The sequence below is a fragment of the Alexandromys fortis genome, unplaced genomic scaffold (assembly GCF_014885135.2).
Source record: "Alexandromys fortis isolate MF-2015 unplaced genomic scaffold, M_Fortis_MF-2015_v1.1 scaffold_59, whole genome shotgun sequence".
In the NCBI taxonomy this organism is placed as follows: domain Eukaryota; kingdom Metazoa; phylum Chordata; class Mammalia; order Rodentia; family Cricetidae; genus Alexandromys; species Alexandromys fortis.
The window spans coordinates 2,964,464-2,984,526 of NW_026067943.1; the positions used below are offsets into that span (position 1 = coordinate 2,964,464).

A 20,063-nucleotide genomic window follows, 5' to 3' on the forward strand; every position below is an offset into this window, starting at 1 on the left:
GCAGTTCTCAAACACCTTCCTCAGTAGGAAGATGATAGACCGCGCTGTCTTCGCAGCAGTGGATGACAGGTGCCGTTTGAAACGCTGTCGGAATACCTGCAGGTTTTGTCCTTCTGGCTGCCAGCACTGTTCTTTGCCCTCTCTGCTTCCTTCCAATGGTTCCCGCCGCCGCCCCTCCGTAGCCGCAATGGTTTAGCCCGGCTTCCCCCGGGGAAACCCCTTGGGCGGAGCGCGGCCCCCGCCGTGAGGCCACTTGGATCTCTCCGCGTCAGGGGTGGGCCGGGGAACCTGTGGGCCGGGCACGAACCCGGGCTCTGATTGGCCGTCGCAGGAGTAAACATCCGGAGAGGTGGGGCGGGGCCGGAAGTGGAAGAAGAAGGCGGCGGCTGAGGCGGTTCAGGAGGTTTTTTAGAGCTGGAGTCCGAGGCTCAGGTGCCATGGGCCTGGTGAAGGAGCCCTGAGGGGACGCGAGGCTGGGCATGGCGGGCGCTCGGGCCGCCGCCGCCGCCTCGGCGGGGTCCACCGCCTCTTCGGGTAACCCGCCGCCTCAGGAGCCGGGGCTTGGGGAACTGCTGGAGGAGTTCTCCCGGACTCAGTACCGGGCCAAGGACAGCGGCGGGACTGGCGGCTCTAAGGTGAGCCCCAGAGGTGAAGCGACCTGGAACTGGTCCCAGGCTTGAGTTACTGAGGGAAGACTACAGTCAGGGATGGGAGGAGAGCGGGAAGGGACCTCCCTGGAGAGGCACAGAGGGGGAACTTATCCAGGATGTGGACTCGGAGAGTAAGGATCCGGCTTAACACCAAAGAGAGGACCAAAGCTCTTTTGTTTTGTTTGGGGGGGGGGTACTTTAGACAAGGGGTTTGGAGGTCAAGGGTCGGAGCTGCGGGCCAGGTGCAAAGGTTAGACAGTAGGAAATAGGGAAAATTGCTACCCTTCATGAGCCTAGAAGGGGTTGCCAAGTTAATAAAAACCTCTAAAGTCAAAGGAAAAATGGGGAAGAGATTCTCCCAGCCCAGAGATCAGAGCAGGAGCATGAAGTAGTGGGGCATTACGGTGCCCAGAGAGCAGCTGAGTTAGTCGCCTCCTTATAAGGTGCCAGCATGACTTAGGCCCTTCCCTTTCCTTTCCTGTAAAGCAAGAAGACAACCCACATTCCCTTTCTGTTCCTTTTATCAGAAAGAAGTTTCTGTTGTCCCCCCACCCCCGGAATTTCCCTTTGTTCTAATTACAAAGCCGTTGAAAGCTCCTGGTCTGATTGAGACGTACTCGCCTCTGCACACTGGTAGACCCTACCCGTTCTCAATTCCAGTGTGGCAGCTTTAGCATTTCGTTTACTTATTGGGGTTCGTCTATCCTGGACCATAAACTGGTTTGGCTCCAGAGGTTACCTAAGGGCTGGGACATGCTGTAGATGGCATCTTCTATTAGTCTCAGAGGTAACCTGGGAGAGACCAGTAATGATGGGGTAGTATCTCTCCAGATTAGCTAAGTACCTTTCAGATTATAATTGGCATCATTTGGGGTACTACTTAAACACAAAAGTTTCTTGGTCTTAGATTCTCTTACATCACAATTTCTGGTGGTCACACCCTAGATTTGTAAATTGTGTTTGTTCAGATAGGTCTTAAATTTGTGATATATCCAAAACCAAGTTGTGCACTCCTGATCCTCCTGTCTCCACTTCCCAACTGCTGGGGTTACAGGTGTGCACCTTCATGCCTGGTTTATATGGTGCTAGAGATTGAACGCAGGTTTTTCTGCATCCCAGACAAGAACTCTACCAGATGAGATGCGTCACCAATCTTGCCTCTTTTGAGACGTGGTCTTCCTCTGGGGCTCTGGCTTGGCCTCGCATTCATTATGTATCCCAGGATGGCTTGTAACAATGATCCTCTTGCTTGGCCTCCCAAGTACTGCTTACAGGTGTGACCCATCACACCTGTGGTCAAGGAAGCTCATTTGAGTGCTTGCAGGAGGTATGTGATTTTGACGGATTCCACCTCCCTCTTAATGTCTGAAGATTAGAGTTTTACAAGCTAAACCTTTACTTTCATGTAGCTGGTCCTAATACTGCTCCAGGCATCGTGGTGTCTTGCAAAGTTGTTGATAGGTTACAGGTTGTAAGCTTTTCTGCTAGTGGGCTCTTCTCTGAACTGTGAGCAAAAGGAGTAACTTCAGAGTGAGCCTTGCCTTCAGTATTATAAGCAGATAGTAGGGAAGGAGCCAGCTGTCTGCAGCTTTTATTTTGCTGACTAGAGCTGCTTTATTTTTGTAGGAGTTATTGAGACATGGTATATATATATACTGACTTTGAACTTGCCATCCCCCTACCTCAGCATCCTATGTAGTAGGATTACAGGTGTGCCCACCGTGTCTGACTAACAAGAGCTTCAAATATTATTATCTTGGTGCTGTAGAATAGGAAAGCATCTAGTACCAAAGAGATGGAATGTGTTAATGCTCTTATAGTAACCTTAAGCAAGAGTTACTGCTGCTTTGTTTTTTGAGACAAAGACTCACTATGTAGCCCAGCTTGGCCTTGAATTCTTGACCTTCCTGCTTCAGCATTCCAAGTGCTGGGATAACGGGCATGTGTCACTAATCTAGAAAGAATTTTTACATCTTATGAATGATAGACTCTCTCCAGTGTTAACTACAAACTGTGTGTTTTCAAGATAGGGTTTCTTTGTACAGCTTTGATTGTCCTGGAACTCACTGTGTAGACCTGGAACTCGCTGTGTAGACCAGACTGGCCTTGAACTCACAGATCTGCCTGCATCTGCCTCCCGTGTGCTGGGATTAAAGTGTGTGTCACCACTGCCTAGCTGACTACACAGGGTCTTACATACTGTGTGAATGATGGATTTAGATATCTTTCTGAAGCATACAATGTGAGTTAACATAGAAGGGCCTGTGGCCCAGCATTATGTTTCTTCCCAACACTGAATGATAATCACAAAAGTACTTGTCACTTCCAGTGGCCTCTTTGTTCATGGGCCATTTAATTCTCATGACTTTAGATCCCAAGATTCTTCTTTATGCTCAAGTCTCCTTCTCTATGCAGGTTGAACGCATTGAGAAGAGATGTCTGGAGCTATTTGGCCGTGACTACTGTTTCAGCGTGATTCCAAATGTGAATGGTGATATCTGCGGCCACTACCCCCGCCACATCGTATTCCTGGAGTATGAGAGTTCTGAGAAAGAGAGAGACACGTGAGCATCCTGTCACCATAGTGTGCATGTCTGGTAGACCTGAGAAGCTCATCTGCAGGGTCAGGAAACTGGGCAGGGCATGCTCGCTTTCCCAGGTGGCGTTTAGTTACTGGCATCTTTGTTTACTTTTGACTTTGAGTTTGACTGGCAGGGTAGTGGAGTCATAGCACTGGGTTTCTCTTTCATATTTGACTTTACTGACCTAAGATAACCAACACAATACTTTACAATCTTGTCTTTAGCAGGCCTAGTTAGAAGGAATGGTGACATATTGAGATAGACTGTATTTTATTGAGATAGGATATCATGTAGCCTGAGTTGGCCATGAGCTCTTTGTGTAGCCAAGGAAATGATCTTTAACTTCTGATCCTCCTGCCTCTACCACCTAAGTGCTGGCATTACAGGCTTATGCCACCATGCCCGGCTTTCAAATCAGGCTTAAGAGTGTTTGCCATGTGTATATCTTAAGAACTTAAGGTCTAAAGTCACACTGCTTGAGTTAACATCCTGGTTGTCCATTTTCTGACTATGTAACTAACCCTAGGCAAGTTATTCATCTTCTTTGTCCTTAGGATTTCATTGGTAATTCCAAGCCTCATCATAATTAAGGCTTGCAAAGACTAATTAAATTTCTAGAAAAGTGACTAGTGCTAATACAGGTCTGATGTATTCGCATTAAGAATTAAAAATAAGAGCTACCCGGTGTGCTAAGGTCTTGCACAGACTTAAGTGCTTTACGTAGGTTAACAGTTCACAGCGGAGGAGACTTGAAGCACCTGATACAGGAGTCTCATTAGGTGGTCAGTAAAGGGTAATGGTTTTTTGGCACAACACTGAGACTCCATGTTTGCTCCCAGTTTCTTCACCTGAGTTCCCTGCTTGCTGTTTATCTTAAGGAAGTTCCAGGAGCTGCTATGTAAGCTTAGCCCTGTGGATGAAGGGTAATGGGTAGGCTCCTGTCTTCAAAGCAAGGCCATTAGACCGAGACCTGAGGAGAAACAAGGACTTTGGGGTTCTAGAGCCAGGAGGTCAAAAATCACAGCATACCAAGATGCCTAAGTAATTCATATGTGTGGTCGGTGTTGGGAAGTGCTGCTGTAGGCAAATGGAGAATGGTTAATCCTGCCTGGTGTGTATGAGACAACCTCATGATAGAGAGCCTGTACAACAGGGCTTGGGAGGGTGATAGTGTATCCCCAGAGTTCTTAGGAACAACTTTTAAATAGGCTTTTCCTTTCTTTCTTCTGCCTTTTCCTTCCTTTCTCCTTGTCCTCTCTTCCCTTTACCCCTTTCTTCCTTCCTTTCCTGCCCTCCTCTCGTTTCGTTTGCTTTGAGACAGGTTTCATGCTGTAGACCTAGCTGATCTTTATCTTAACTCTCTGCCTCAGCCTCCCAAGTGCTGAGATTACAGGTATGAGCCTCCATGGTTAACTTGCATCTTGATCATTACCAAGGAGTGTGGACTTTTGGGACGTGTAAAGATGTTAGTGCTTTTCATCAGTAACACCTGCGTACAAATGATGAGTACAGATTCTAAGATCCCCTCTTGGGCCTTCTAAACCAGAGTTTCCACATTCTCCATTTTAGAACTCCGTAGCCAGATGTGGGGAAAGATGGTTTACAAGTAGAGGAGTTTAAGAATAAAAATAAAGCCTTTGTTTTCCTCACGTTCAGTGGTATCTAGACAAGTGCCCACTTCTCGATGCCCTTGAAAAGTTAAGCATATTACTCTTCTGTGAAGGTCCTAGAACTGGTATCACATCCTCCCTGGGCATCTGTGCTTATTTTAGCACCTTACTGTACTGTTCGTAGTTCTTCTCTTCCTAACTGCCCTTCCAAGGGTAGGGAAACGTAGCCTCTTGTAATCATTCAATGTGGTCAGTAAGTCTGTGTCTGTCTCACAATCTCCTCACTATCAATATTGTCATCCATGTAACCAAGACTGGCCTTGAACTCATGAACCTTCTGCTTACATCACCCAGGTGGTGGAGTTAGAAGTCTCTACCACCATGCCTTGCCCAAATTACTATTTCTGAACAACTCTTCTATTTATTTTTCTTCTGCTCTTTCCTACTCTTTCCTACAGTGCTGTCTGGCATTTAACCTCTGTCCTCTGATAGCATTCAGATGTTAAGCTTAGCTAAACACCTCAACTTTGTGAGTGAACCACCAAGGCATCTTTTTCCTGCAGAATGATTCACTACCTCAGAGGTGGGACCCATTCGGCATTCTCTAATGAGCTCTCGGTATGGTTAGTTGTTCTGAAAGAAACATGTTCAGTGTTTATTCATTCTAGCCTTAAAGAGAATAATCTCCAGCGGCTGCTGTAGCTCAGTTGTCAGAGTACATAGGGCATAGATGAAGCCCCTGGGTTCAATCCCTAGCACTATATAAACTGGCCATTGTGGTGCATGCTTGTAATCCCAGGCCTTTGGAGGTGGAGGCAAGGGTATCAGAAGTTCAAAGTCAGGGGTCAGGGCTTTTGAGATGGTTCCTTGGGTAAAGGCTCTTGCCTCTGAGCTTGAGGACCTGAGTCTTATTCCCGGGACCTACATAGTAGCAGGAGAGAACTGACTCCATTCTTGGCTACAAGGTAAGTCTGAAAGAAGCCTGAACTCTGTCCTGTCTTGAGGTGGTGAGAGGGGTGGTATTTGATTGCTTACTGGTTGTCATCTGTTGGGATTTCACACGCCAGCTTATTTAAGTCCTGCGGTCACCTATGAAAAATATAGAATCACCCCCATTCTACAGAGGAAAAAGATGAAGCCCAGAGAGACAATTTCCCTTTACCCACGAGCCAGTAAGCGGAATGATTCCACACTGTCCCCCTGTCTGCCTTTTCTTTACTGCCACCTTGTCCATGAGGGTCTCACTTTCCAGGAAAACACCTACAAGACTTGTTAGAATTTGGTTTTGTATCTGTTTGGTGTCAAGATCAAACCCAGGGCTTTGAACAGTTTTTTAAATTATGTGTGTCTGTGGGTATATGCACTGATTTGCAGATACCAATGAAGGCCAGAGACATTCAGCCCCTGCTGGAACTGGAGCTTGCATGTGATTGTGAACTTCCTAGTATGGATGCTGGGAACTAAACTTAGGTCCTCTGGAAGAGCAGCATGTGCTTTTAATCAATGGATCCATCTCTCCTGCCCCTTTTTTTCTTTTTGAGATGGGATCTTGGCTAAGTTGTTAAGGCTGATCTTGACCTCAGAATCCTCATGTCTTGTATAGCTGGGATTACAAGCATATGTCTAAGTGCCTGTTTTTTGAGTTTGTAGTTACTTTTCACTTCTTACATGGTCATTGCGTTATATTGAAGTGACTTTTAGTTGGCAATGACTTTGTTGAACGGAATAGAGTTTGAATATAATTGGATAGCAAGAAATATGACTACATGCTTCTTAAGTATAAATGTGACACTAGTCAAACTGAGTTAAGCATGGTATAACTAGATTCAGGAAGTGACTTGGTCTAGCTAATGAGCCTCCACAGTTCTGCCCACCCTCTTTCCAGGCAGGCCAGAGGGCTTTCTCTGAATGTTTGCTTAGCTGCCTCTGTTTGGCGGACCCCAAGAATTCAATAGGAGAAGCCCCACTTGTGAAATCCTCATTCTCAAGCTTGGTGGGTTTAACAAGCAATGGCAGTCTACAGAGGGCCTGAGCTCTTAGAGTGGTGGTTAAAACTGTGGACTCTAGCTGGGCTTACTGGTTCACTGTGGAGGCTGAGGTAGGATTGCTGTGAGTTCCAGACCAGCGTGGGGCATCGTGCAGTGAGATGGCCGAGCAGGTGAGAAGCACTTATGTTACAGTTCCTTTCAACCCCAATGTGGGGACTCAGTGTCTATAATCCCAGAGCTCCTATAACAAGATAGGAGGTAAAGACAGTTATACAGCAGCACAGCAGCAGAAATAAGACCCTCCCTCAAAAAACAAGGTATCAGGACAGAACCACCTCCTCAGCTTTGTCGGCTGACCTCTATATACCATGATGTGTGCTTATCTTTTCCTCCTTCCCTCCCCCACAAATAAACAATCCTTTGAAAGGGCTTACAAACACACACAGAAGAAATTAAAAAAAAAAAAAAAAAAACAGAAAATAGTGTTGCTACGTCAGTTCTGACAAGAAGTGTTCTTAAACTGTACAGCATTCCTAAACTAGGTTGCTTGTTCCTGCACACAACTAGTCTTCCTGCCTTGGCCTCAAGGGTAATAACAGTTGTGTGTTACCACACCATGCTTTAAAAATAGTTTTGTGAGCAAATGATATTCATGAAGACTAAAAACCAGTTAATGCCAATGGAGGGGGCTAGAGATTTAATTCTGACAGGCCTTGGGTTCACTCTCCAACAGCAAATAAATAGCAAAGGAAGTTTCACCACCTGGTTGTAGATACCAGTGTATAAGAATACAGTGCTCATTCGGGTGTGGTCATAGGCCAGATAGTTAATTCACTGGAAGTGATAGAAAAAAAAAAACGGGAACTGGGGAGAAAGCAGAAACAGAACTGGTTCTTTGACTAGTGACCAGGCAGATAAGCCATGATCTAGCCTAATAGAAAAGGAATGTTGTTATACTTAGAAGAACTCAGAATCCAGCATAATCTCAGTCCTTGGGAGGCTGGGGTACATAGTGAGACTATGTCTCAATAGCAGCAATAAAGCAGTAGCAAGAACCCTGACAGTTAAGAGTTAAATACTGGTACTATCTCTATGTTGATGATGATGATGTGTGTGTTTGTGGGGTATTTTTATGAGATCTGGTTTCACTATGTAACACAGGCTGGCCTGGAACTCTTGCTTCAGCCTTGTGTGTTGCAAGAACTTAACCTGGGAGATGGAAGGTTTTGTATGTTTGGATTTTGAGACAGGATATCATATAGCCCAGGCTGGTCTTGAATTGTACATAGTCAAGATGACCTTGTTGAATTCCTGACCTTCCTGTCTCAACCTCCTAGTACTTAGAACTGGACCTGGTATGGTAGTGCCTGATTTTCCAACCTCCCCCCCTCCACCCCAAAATGTGTGAATGTAGTATTAGGGTGTGGTATAGGTGCAAGTGGCGGGGGGAGGTACATGTACCTGTGCCCAAGCATGAAGTCCAAAGAACATTGTGTTCATCTATCGCACTCTGCATTATTCCTTTGAAGAAAGGTCTCTCCCTGAAAGAGTTCTCATTTTCCAGCTAGTCTAGCAGCCAGCATACCCCATCAGTGCCCACTGCCCTGCCCCCAACTATACTGGTGTTACAGTGGCACATGAGATCTTGCCCAACTTGTTACAGTATTAGAATCTAGACTTGTGTAGGAAGTGCTTTTAGCCACTAAACAATCTCTCTGCTTTTCTGTTCGTTTTTGAGGTAAGGTCTCATAATTTAGCCCAGGCTAACTGTAAACTCAAAAGAATAGTTAAGGCTGACTTTTGAACTCCTGATTCACCTGCCTCTACTTCCCACTTTCTGAGATTAGGCCCAGAGGGGGCTGCTGTGAACCAGCTGAGGTCAGCGCAGCAGAGAGTGCTGCCAAGGCTGAGAGAAGGGTATGGTGACCGGATAGGTGGGAAGCTAGGCGCTGGGAGCCAAGCTGGTGCTCTGTTGGATATTCCTAGAATTTAGTGCTGCGCCGTCTTGGACTAAGTGCCTCTACTTATCATCGAGAAACCAAGGCAGGGAAAGCAGCAGCATCCGGCTTCTCAGCTGCAGGATTTGCTGGTGAGTCAGTGCTGTCCTGTCTGTGGGTACTTGATTGAAAAAGGCACCCTAGCCTCACAAACTTGCCATTCTTCCTCCTTCATGAAAGAAAAAAAAATTACTAACAAAAATTATTTTTTAAACCTGACCTTCCAGAAAGCTGTACTAAGGGGTGTTAGTCTTCTTAAACCTCTTGGGTTCTTTTGGTTTTTGCAAAGCAATTTTTTAAATTAATTTATTATATTATTACTTTAAAAATTAGCAATCCAAATTCCCCCTCCTTCCCCTCCTTCCACTCTTCTCCCTCTCCCTCCACAGACCCCCCCCCCCCCCACCCCCTCCAATCCTAAGAGAGGGCTGTGCACCCTGCCCTGTAGAAAGTCCAAGGCCCTCCCTACTACATCTAGGTTGAGCAAGGTTTACATCCAAAGAGAATAGGATCCCAAGATGCTGGTACATGCAGTAGAGACAAATCCCAATGTCACTATCAGTGGCCCCTCAGTCTGCCCCAATTGTCAACCCCTTTCAAAGGGGCTTGGTTGTTCCCATGCTCATTCATTCCCAGTCCAGTTGGAGTTGGTGAGCTACCATTAGCTCAAGCAAACTGTCTCACTGGATGAACCCCTCATGGTCTTGAATTCCTTGCTCATACTTTTCACCCCCTCCACTCTTCAACTGGATCTTGGGAGCTCAGTCCAGTGCTCCGATGTGGGTCATTGCCTCTGTTCTGTTGTTGGACGAAGGTTCTATGGTAATATAGTCGAGATGGAGGAAAGACAGATGTAAGCGCAAGGAGAGATCTTGATTGAGGAAGCAATTATGGAGTTAGCAAGAATCCAGGCTCTAGAAAAATGCCCAAGAACCCACAGGGATGAGCCCAGCTAAGACCCTAAGCAATAGAGGAGATGGTGTCTGAACAGAGCAAATGTTTCAAATGGAAGTGAGAAAACCGTTAAGAGTAAAAGAGGCTTCATAGGAGGAGTGCTCCACTTACTTCATCCCCAGTCTTTCTGTCTGTTCTTATGATCATTAACTGGCTTTTGTTTGAAGACACATTCTCTCTGCTACCTTATTTTTAGGTTCTGGGAATTGAACCTAGGGCCTCACACATAATGGGCAAATGCCATACCATAAAGCTATATTTTAAAATTTTTGTTTACTACTGTGTGTATATGATATGGGAGGTGGGACAAACATGTTATGGAGCCCATTCTCTCCTTCCCTGTGTACATGGGGTCTTTGGACTGGACTCAGGTAGTCAGCTTGCATGGCAAGAACTTTTACTTTTACCTGCAAAACCATCTCACTAGCCTTTTTTTCATTTTGAGACTGAGGTTTGCTAAATTTTGAAGGCTGACCTTAACTTCACTCTAGCTCAGACAGAACTTGGATTTGTGATCAATCCCCCAGCTTTGCCTACCCCTCCACCCCAACTCCCCATGAAATAACTGAAATCTCAAGTGTGTGCTGCTAGGCCTGGCATGTGATGTTGTAAAATATATTTTAATGTATTAGGAATTTTCATACATGTATACAGTGTATTTTAATTGCCCTGCTTCTTCCCTTCTCAACCTTGTCCCTATACCACCTCCCAACCTGTCTTTTTAAAACTGTTTTGACTTCAATTTCAGATGCTTCCACTTGATAGTCATTACAATCTTTTTTTTTTTTTTTGGTTTTTCGAGACAGGGTTTTTCTGTAGCTTTGGTGCCTGTCCCGGAACTAGCTCTTGTAGACCAGGCTGGCCTCGAACTCCCAGAGATCCTCCTGCCTCTGCTTCCCAAGTGCTGGGATTAAAGGCGTGTGCTACCACCGCCCGGCCTTAGTCATTACAATCTTAAGCCATGGTTTAGGGGCAGAAACCTTAATATATTTTATTTTATTTATTTTTTAGTTTTTGGAGGCAGGGTTTCTCTGTAGCTTTGGAGCCTGTCCTGGCACTAGCTCTTGTAGACCAGGCTGGCCTAGAACTCACAGAAATCCGCCTGCCTCTGCCTCCCGAGTGCTGGGATTAAAGGCGTGCGCCACCACCGCCCGGCATAATATATTTTATTTATATGTATAAACCTTTATTTTCGCTGGGCGGTAGTGGTGCACGCCTTTAATCCCAGCACTCAAGGCAGAGGCAGGCGGATCTCTGAGTTCAAGGCCAGCCTGGTCTACAAGGGCTAGTTCCAGGACAGGAACCAAAAAGCTACGGAGAAACCCTGTCTTGAAAATCAAAAAAGAAAAAAACCCAAAAACAAAACAAAACAAAAAAACAAATAAACCTTTATTTTCCTACAGGAGGAGTGACAGGCGTAGTGTTGCATACCAAAAATTCCAGCACTTGGGAAGTGGAGGTGGGAGGCTCAGGAGTTTGAGACCAGCCTGGGCTATATGAGACCCTGTCTCAAATGGAAGTCAGCTATGGGTTGTTTGGGATTTTTGTTGTTGTTGCTGCGGTTGTTGTGTGTGTATTGTGTTTTGTCTTTTTGTTGCTGTTAGATTGTTTTGAAATAGCATCCCTACATAGGTCATAGCATCCCTACATAGGTCATATAGGTCCCTACTTGCTGTATAGTCCAGCCTGGCCTCAAAATTGCCTTCTGCTTCCTCCTGAGAGCTGGAACTATAGGTATGTGCCACCATGGCCCAGTTTATTTTCAAAACAGCTAAGCTTGTTTTTTTTTTTTTGTTTTTTGTTTTTTTGGGTTTTTTTTTTTGTTTTTGTTTTTAATGTTTGGAGGACTGGAGGAGTTGAGACAGGGTTTCTGTGTCACCCTGGCTCTCCTGGAACTCTTCTGTAGACCAGGCTAACCTCAAACTACATGCTGGGACTAAAGGCCTGCAGCATCACTGCCCAGCAGGCTCATTTTGTTTTTTTTTTTTTTTTAAACACAGGGTCTTTGGTGACCAGGAGCTCAAACTATGTAGATCAGGCTAGACTGCCTGCCCTTGCCTCCTGAATGCTGAGGTAACAGGTGTACACCACCAGCCTAAGACTGCAGTTCTGTTATCTGCATTACCATTGGACTTCACAGACCATGAGTGTCACTAATCTATCCTTCCTAAAACACTGTTCAGGTCCATGCGCCCTGGGGAGCTGTGTGGTAACAGAATTATCTGAAGGACCAGCATGTGGAAGGGACAGAACTTTCTGTAAGACTGGCCCAAAAGCCCAAAAAAGGAAGACCCTTGCCTTCCTTCTAAGTGGTCACTGTATAGCTCTTTCCTGCCTCGTTTCCCTTAGTGTGTGGTGTTTGTATGTGTGTGCATGAAGTGTGGAGGCAGTGATCTTTCCATCTCATGTACAGCCTTGTAAGGTAGAGTCTCATAAAGCCTGGCACTCACCACGTAGCCTGGCTGGCGGCTGGCTAGTGAGCTTCTCCTGTACACTCACACACATGCCAGTGCTGCTGCTTCTGTAGGGAAGTGTTTGGTGCTGGTGTAGCTTGCTTGAGCTAATTTCCTTTTTTAAAAAAAAAATTATTTGGTTTTTTAAATTAACCAGTTAATTTATTTTTATGTGAATTGTTTTGCTGTCTGTATTTATGTCTGTATGAAGGTGTCAGGTTCCCTGGAAGTGAAGTTACAAGTAGGTGTGAGCTGCCATTTGGGTGCTTGTTGGGGACTGCGGACCACCAGACCCTGAATTTCTTGTAAACACTTGTTTTCCTCTGCTCTGAGCTGTCTGCAGCTGCTCTTAGCATGAGACCCGGATGGCAGGCTGGTGGGTCTGCAGCTGAAAGATCCTGAGAGCTGGGGCGTGGCCAGAGCCCAATATAAGCTGCCCCTGAGCACAATAAGTGGGCATTCTTGGCACTCTTGTCTCAAGGATGTCCCTGTGGCCTCATCTCTCTGTCTATGTCTATATGTGTAGGTTTTTAAATTTTCAGCCTAGTTCCCATAGTGCGTAGCAAGTAGAGCGTGGAACGGAACCGGTGTAGTTTTACAAAGGGAAGCCCTCAACGAGATGGCTCTCAGGAATGGTGAGGGTGGATCAAAGATGGGTATGTGTGTTATGTGTGTTTTGAGTAAGTCTTTAAAGAGATAGAGTATAGACAGATTATGAGACACGAAAGGAAGGAATATGCACAGAGAACTGCTAAAAAAGGTATCTTGACTTTAAATATGGGTCTAAGGATATGTTTTGGAAAAGAGGTTCTGCTTTTATTTCCACAGAAGATGAGAGCCTGTGGAATCATTCAAGGCTAATGTGGTTTGACTCACCAAGACCCCCAGAAATGTCACTGGGAAAACCCCCAAAGATACAGTACCCCCAATCAGCAGGAAGTAGTCTAGAGAACGATGCCCAAATTCCCTAAATAATTGTTTACTGGAGGAAGTGGGGCTCAGGAACCTGTCCACCATTGTGGGCCCAAGGAGCAGGAGGAGCTCGGGCCCCTTCTGCGATTCCCAAGTGTGAGCCTGCTTCCCAGAGTCCCCGCAAGCAGAGAGGCAGCTGTTCAGACCCTGCTGGGCTGCCTGAGAAGAAGGTTGTGGTTCCCAGCTCTGCATGCCCAGGAGTTTGTGGCGGGATTGAGCATGCCTCCCAGCAGTGCAAGACATGTTGCTCCAGCCAAGTTGGTGCCTGACCTGGTGGAGCCATCCTGGCTGAGACTTTGGGACAGTGACTATGTTCGCTACGGCATTTCCAATTAATTGTTATCATATTTGTTCCACGCCCATAATTATATAGAAAAGAGGGATGTGTTGGGGACTGTGGACCACCAGACCCTGAATTTCTTGTAATCAACTTGTTTTCCTCTGCTCTGAGCAGTCTGCAGCTGCTCTTAGCATGAGACCCGGATGGCAGGCTGGTGGGTCTGCAGCTGAAAGATCCCGAGAGCTGGGGCATGGCTAGAGCCCAATATAAGCTGCCCCTGAGCACAATAAAGTGGGCATTCTTGGCACTGTTGTATCAAGGATGACCTGTGTCCCCTTGTCTCTGTCTTTGTACATGTGTTTTTAAGTCTTCAGCTTAGTTCCTGGCTTGCGTACAGTCCCATAGTGCAGGCGCTACAGGTGCTGGGAATTAAACCTGGGTCCTCTGGAAGAGCAACCAGTACTCTTAATAACCACTGAGACATCTCCAGCCCCCATTTGTTTTTGATTTTGGTTTTGATTGTGTGTGTGATTTTGCTGGGGAGGGGGCTTGTGTTTTGAGGCAATCTTATTTGACTCAGACTGGCCTGAACTCTATATAGCCCAGGCTAGCTTTGAACTTATAGCAGTCCTCCTTCTTCAGCCCTTTGCATGTCTTTGTTTTTTTCATTGGAAAGGCACTAAATCAGGGTGACTTGGATTATAATACTTGTAATTAACAGTTTTTCTTTTCCTGAAAAACTCAATATATCAGTGATCTGAAGTTCAGAAATAATGGCATTTGCTAAATTTTTAGTGACTAAAACTTGGTGTGGTGGACATGTTTGTGATCACAGCACTTGGGAGACTGAGCTAAGAGGCTTGCTACAAATTCAAGGCTAGCTTAGGCTATATAGTTTAAGGCTAGCATGGGCTACATAGTGAATTCAAGGTCTACCTTGGCTATGTAGTGAGAACTTCTCTCAAAAACAGAGTCCCAGAGAGTCTTGACATGTGTAGGCAATCTTCGCATCTCCTGCGTGAGTACCCATCTGAAAATCTGGCTGACCTGCCTCTTCTGCCTGTATGTTAGGTTCCAGAGCACCGTGCAGGTGAGCAAGCTGCAAGACCTCATCCACCGCAGCAAGATGGCCAGGTGCAGAGGACGGTTTGTCTGCCCAGTGATCCTGTTCAAAGGCAAGGTAAGGCCCACCCGTAGCCTCATTTGCTGTCCCCTGTCTTTGGGTTACTGACTTCATGTAAAATTGTAACTCCTTTTTCTTTTCTAGCAGCCAAAGGCAGGATAGCTGGTTGTTGGACACCTGGCACTGTGGGAAACAGGCCGGAGAAATAGACCATTCCCAACTGAAAGAGATTTTCAGATAGGGAAGGGATGAAACACCAGAGCCTTCCTACCTCCCTAACCCATGCTATAGAGATAGACTAAGTCAGGTCCTGGCATTTTGCCTGCATGTGGCCTCAGTTTATTCCACAAGCCTATATCATTGGTTTACAGAGTACATTAAATCGGATAATATTATGCTGTTTGTTCCTTTTTTCAGTCCCGTGATTAGCCAGGTATTATTGAATGTGTACTTTGTGCCAGGCAGTATCTCAGAACTTGAAATATGTCATCCTGTAAAGGAGACAAAAGTCCCAATCCTTGCAGTTCATGTGCTCAACAGGACTGTTAGAGTAGCTCCATAATGTGGTTTCATTTACCTGTCTTACTGTCTGTTGGTTCAGAGTGGCAAACAACTTGATCAAGTTTACACAGCGAGAGAACTAGATTTGAGTCAGGCATGGCAGTGCACACTTGTAATCCCGATACCTGGAAGGTAGAGGCAAGAGAATCAAGGAGTTTAGGGACAGTCTGGGCTCCATAAGTCCTTGTGTCTTACACAGAAGAATGAGAAATACATTTATCCTGACTTCTGACGTGGACTTGTGAATGCATCAGTACGGGGGCATTGACATAATTTCGGCTCTAAACTGAAACGAAGACCTGGGTGGAGCTTTGTCATTTGGGAAACACCAAGCAATTCCTGATTTTCTGTTTTTTAAAGTCAGGGTTTTGTTTAGTAGCCCGGGCTCTCCTTTAAACTGATAGCATTCTTTCTGCCTCACCCTCCCTGAGTCTAGGATACCCTTTAAGCTAAGCTTCCATCAGAGTTCATCTCCTGCCTCCTCCCCATGACCATTCTTAGCCTCATGCCTTATGAATGTGGGAAGTTGAAATTCTTCAATAGTTAAGACTTTTCAGACCTAGCCTATTAAGGGATTGTGAAAATACTAGCAAGTAAATTCCCTCGACTTGTCAGGTCTATGAAGCAAGGGGGAAGAAAATTAAGGCCGTCCTGCTACTTCAGCCTCCTAAGTGTAAGGATTACAGACCCTGGTAGACATTATTTAATGTCTAAGAATGTGGGGCCTGTGTGCACACACATGCTTGGAAGCTAAGGGTCAAGACTGGGTGTCATTCTCTCAATCCCTGTCACCTTACTTTTGAGCCAATCTCTCTCATGAACCTGGAGTAGCCCCATTCAGTGGTGCTTCCTAACCAGTCAGCTCTACCCTTGTGCTGCTGTCTCTGCTTTCTAGCTCTAGGATTATATGTGTGTACTGCCACGCCTGGCTTTTTATGTGGGTGTTGGTGACCCAAACACAAGCTCTCATGGTTGCATAACAAGTGTTTTACCAACTAATTTTACTTTGAGACAGGATCTCACTTTGTAGCTTAGACTGACCTTAACCCTCCCGCCCCCATCCTCCAGTATCCAACTCCAAAGGTGGAAATTCCTAAAGATTTCAAGCCTGTGTTGCCATACCCAACAGTTGGCAGTTTAATCTGAATTTTGGATGCTTTTAGACCCAGGAAGTGTTAGGTAGCCCCCACCATAGTTCATTCTGCTTAGACCAGCAGGAAATTCAGCCCTAGCCATTCTCCATGGGCTTCTGGAACAGAGACTACAAGCAGAGACTGGCAAATAAAAATGCTACCCTGGAAGCAATAGTGGTCTCTTGACGGGGTCCCAAGAGACACAGGGAAGCAGATAATGCAGACAGGCCACATTTCCAGGAATGCACCCAGCTTGCCCCAGATGATACCCAGCTACTTACATTTTGCCTGCTCTCACCGCCAGCAAGAGCCAGACAGTTGACCTAGTCTGCACCCATTTCATGCAACAGCCAACTGTTTACTTCTTTTACCTTATGTGAGGACCCTACAGTAGACAGTATTTTGTAGTCTTTCAGAAATCTACTTTATACTTCCAGATTGTGTCACACATTCAGAAACGAACTTTAATTGCCCTGTCATCTTACATTTTCCCTTTTCTCTTAATGCGGTGGGGGTAGTTCTCCTAGCCTTCCGTCAGACTAGATTGGCTGGCTTCTGTGTCACTCAACATCTCCCATTTCCCACCACCCCCGAAACACTACTGGATTTCAACACACTATTTAAAGACATAGTCTTAAATTAAATAATGAAGTTTAAAGGCCAGCAGGATGGCTCAGTGGGTAAAGGTACCCACTATACAAGCCTGGCAATCTAAGTTTGATCTTCAGAACTCACATAAAGGTGGGCGGAGAGAACTAACTAAACAAAGTTGTATACTCTGATGCGCCTGAGTACCGACAAATACATATCATGCAGATGTACAAATACAGTCTTTTAAAAGAAAGATACTATTGCTTGGCTTTTAGAATTCCAACTCTAAAATGATTCCTTCTGTGATGAAAAAAGTAAAAAAAGCAAGGCAGTGGGGTAAATTTAGAGTACTGTCCTAGCATGTACATGGTACTGGCTTCTACTTCTCATAGTCCTTTTAATAGCTACTATGTTGCCTTGGTAATTTGGAGGTTTGTTTTTTGAGGCACTGTCTCTCTAAGTAGCCCTGGCTGTCCCATAGAACTTGGCTATGTAGACCAGGCTTACTCCTTTTTTGTTTTGTTTTATCCTTTTTTTATTTATTAAAAATTTCTACCTCCTCCCATTTCCCTCCCCCTCCCCCGCCCCCCCCTCCTTCTCCAGTCCTAAGAGAAGTCAGGGTTCCCTGCCCTGTGGGAAGTCCAAGGCCCTCCCCCCTCCATCCAGGTCTAGGAAGGTGTGCATCCAAACAGACTAGGATCCCAAAAAGCCAGTACAAGCAGTAGAATCAAATCCCAGTGCCATTATCATTGGCTTCTCAGTCAGCCCCCATTGTCAGCCACATTCAGAGAGTCCGGTTTGATCACATGCTCGTTCAGTCCCAGTCCAGCTGGCCTTGGTGAGCTCCCATTAGACATAGATCAGTCACCAGGTTTACTTTTAATTCATAAAGATCTGTCTGCCTCTGCCTTCTGAGTGTTGGGATTAAAGGCATGAACCACACTGAGCTTCCTTGGAAATTTTTTTTTTTTTTATGATAATCTCATGAACCACAGACTGGCCTCAGAACCACTATGTAACTGGCTGGCCTTAAACTTCTGATGTCACTGCCCTTACTCTTAAGTGCTGAGAACATAGCCACATATCATCAGGATTGTTTTAATAAGTTCATTTTAAAAGTTAAGTTTCCAGGTATTTCTCTTTTAATTATTTCCCTCAGTATAAAAGTTACCCTCTATGCTAAAAAGTTCCAAATTAATAAGTAACAGGCCCTTGGAGGTATGTGAGCTTGGGCCAGTTTTCAACCTGACCCTCACTGTGTATGACTACTATTCACATCCCTTAACCACCCTGGGCCATTATTATGTGTATAGTATTCTGTCTGCATGTATGCCTGCATGCCAGAAGAGGGCACCAGATCTCCTTGCAGATGGTTGTGAGTCACCATGTGGTTGCTGGGAATTGGACTCCCCAGAGGACGCTTCAGCCCTGCCACTTTTCTTCATCCAGGAAATAGTGATTATCCCTGCTGCTTTCCATGTTTGTCTTAATGAGAATTCAGTAAGAAGATGGTGTCACTTGGCAGTATTGTGCCCAGTACCTGGTATATATGGACATTCTTCAAGTCTTACTTATCATTGAAGTAACACTGGTACCTGGAATCTGGAAGAGACCCCTTTGTAGAGTCTGTAGGCTAATAAAAAGTTCTAGGTATCCTTCAAACTGACTGTGATGGTCTCAGTGCTGGTAAGGGGCACTAGGCATTCTTTAAGCTCTGCATGCTTCAGAAACCATCTTACCCAAAAATGCTATTGTCTCCCAGCACATTTGCAGGTCGGCCACCCTGGCTGGATGGGGAGAGCTGTATGGACGCTCTGGATACAACTATTTTTTCTCAGGTGAATATTGAACAGCCTTTTGCGGGTCTAAGACTGGGAACCTAGTGAGAGGGACTAGTCCTGCCACAGGCATGGTGGTGTAAGGAGCAGGTGTGGTGAAGCAGGGTAGAGGCCAGGGCACTCCACTCAGCAGAAACTAGGGATTCACTAGGGATTGTAGTAGTGCAAGCAAACTACTACACAGACGGGCATGGGATTCTGGTGGAGATAGGAGGGCTGAACCTGGGATAGGGGCAGGTTGGTACTACCTACACTTGGTCCTACAAGGAAGGAGGCTGGTAAGAACACCTCTGGGTAGAGCCCATGATACCAGCCTCAGTGCTGACAAACTGGTTTCTCTGGCAGGGGGAACAGATGATACCTGGGCAGATGTGGACGATGTCACAGAAGAGGACTGTGCTCTTCGGTTAGTGCGGGGTTGGTCACTCTGGGTAGGAGGTTGGGTTGGGATGGGTGCCTGGTTGGTGGCAGCCATGCTCTTCTGGCAGTGGGTATTCATCTCTGGTCTATATAAGTGGATCGGCTCTTTGCCCCTGCTTTCCATCTCCATACCCTCAAAACAGCACTGTTTAAATCCACCCAGTAGCTTCATCAAGACACTGCTGGATACCTGAGCAGTCTGCAGCTGAAATCCCAGTACACGATGACCTCAGGGTTTCTGTGCTGCAGGTCTAAGGTCAGCCCTAGATGTCAGTCTTTGTTTGAGCCCTACACAGTGGCAGTATGCAGCTGGCCTGCTAAGTGTGAACTTGCCAGGTATCATACAGCACACCTGGCACTGAATTACAGGGTTGTAGCCACTGTATCCCACAATTGCATTTTGAGTCACACACACCATTTTCCTTCTTTGGTATGTGTGTGTTTGGGGGTGGGGGCAGCATTTGAGATGGTTTTATAAAACCACAGTGACTAGTTCTGGGTTTTTTTTGGTTTGGTTTGGTTTTTGTTTTTGCATTTTGAGACAAGGTCTTGTGTAGTCCAACCTGGCTTTGAACTTCCTAGTAGCCAGGGATGACCTTGAACTCTCCAGTCCTGTCACCATTTCCCAAGCTCTAGGACTACAGACACTGAGTTCCTTTAAAGGGAGAAAATGGGTACACTCTACTCCTTTCAAATGGTCTTTCGTGAACAAGCCTACAAATATCCTTTGTGTGGTTGCTATCACATGGAAAGTCTTTAGTTGGTATCCGGCGTCTCTGGAATGCGCATGAGCACCCTAGTAAGATCCGCTGCCCAAACTGTGGCTCAGGTACTTTGCTAAGCCCAAGTTCTGCAACTGACTTTGAAAGCAGTAGCTCTGGCTTGTGCTCAAGAATGTTTGGCGTCCCTGA

At 45.7% G+C, this 20,063-nt stretch overlaps 1 protein-coding gene across 5 annotated transcripts in view; it reads left to right on the plus strand.

The window, feature by feature from the left end:
* Nucleotides 1–358: 358 nt before the first annotated feature.
* Mtmr14 (myotubularin related protein 14) overlaps nucleotides 359–20,063 on the plus strand; it is a 47,745-nt gene continuing 28,040 nt past the window's right edge. For 2 of the 5 annotated variants that reach the window (XM_050148669.1, XM_050148671.1), the window contains exons 1-5: nucleotides 362–635; nucleotides 3,066–3,214; nucleotides 14,558–14,666; nucleotides 18,657–18,732; nucleotides 19,078–19,138. In XM_050148669.1, the coding sequence (XP_050004626.1) occupies nucleotides 480–635; nucleotides 3,066–3,214; nucleotides 14,558–14,666; nucleotides 18,657–18,732; nucleotides 19,078–19,138 (551 nt within the window). In that variant the 5' untranslated portion in view covers nucleotides 362–479. Of the gene's footprint in view, nucleotides 636–3,065; nucleotides 3,215–14,557; nucleotides 14,667–18,656; nucleotides 18,733–19,077; nucleotides 19,139–20,063 lie in introns of those variants that run through there. The other 3 variants (XM_050148670.1, XM_050148672.1, XM_050148675.1) reach the window with 3 other exon arrangements.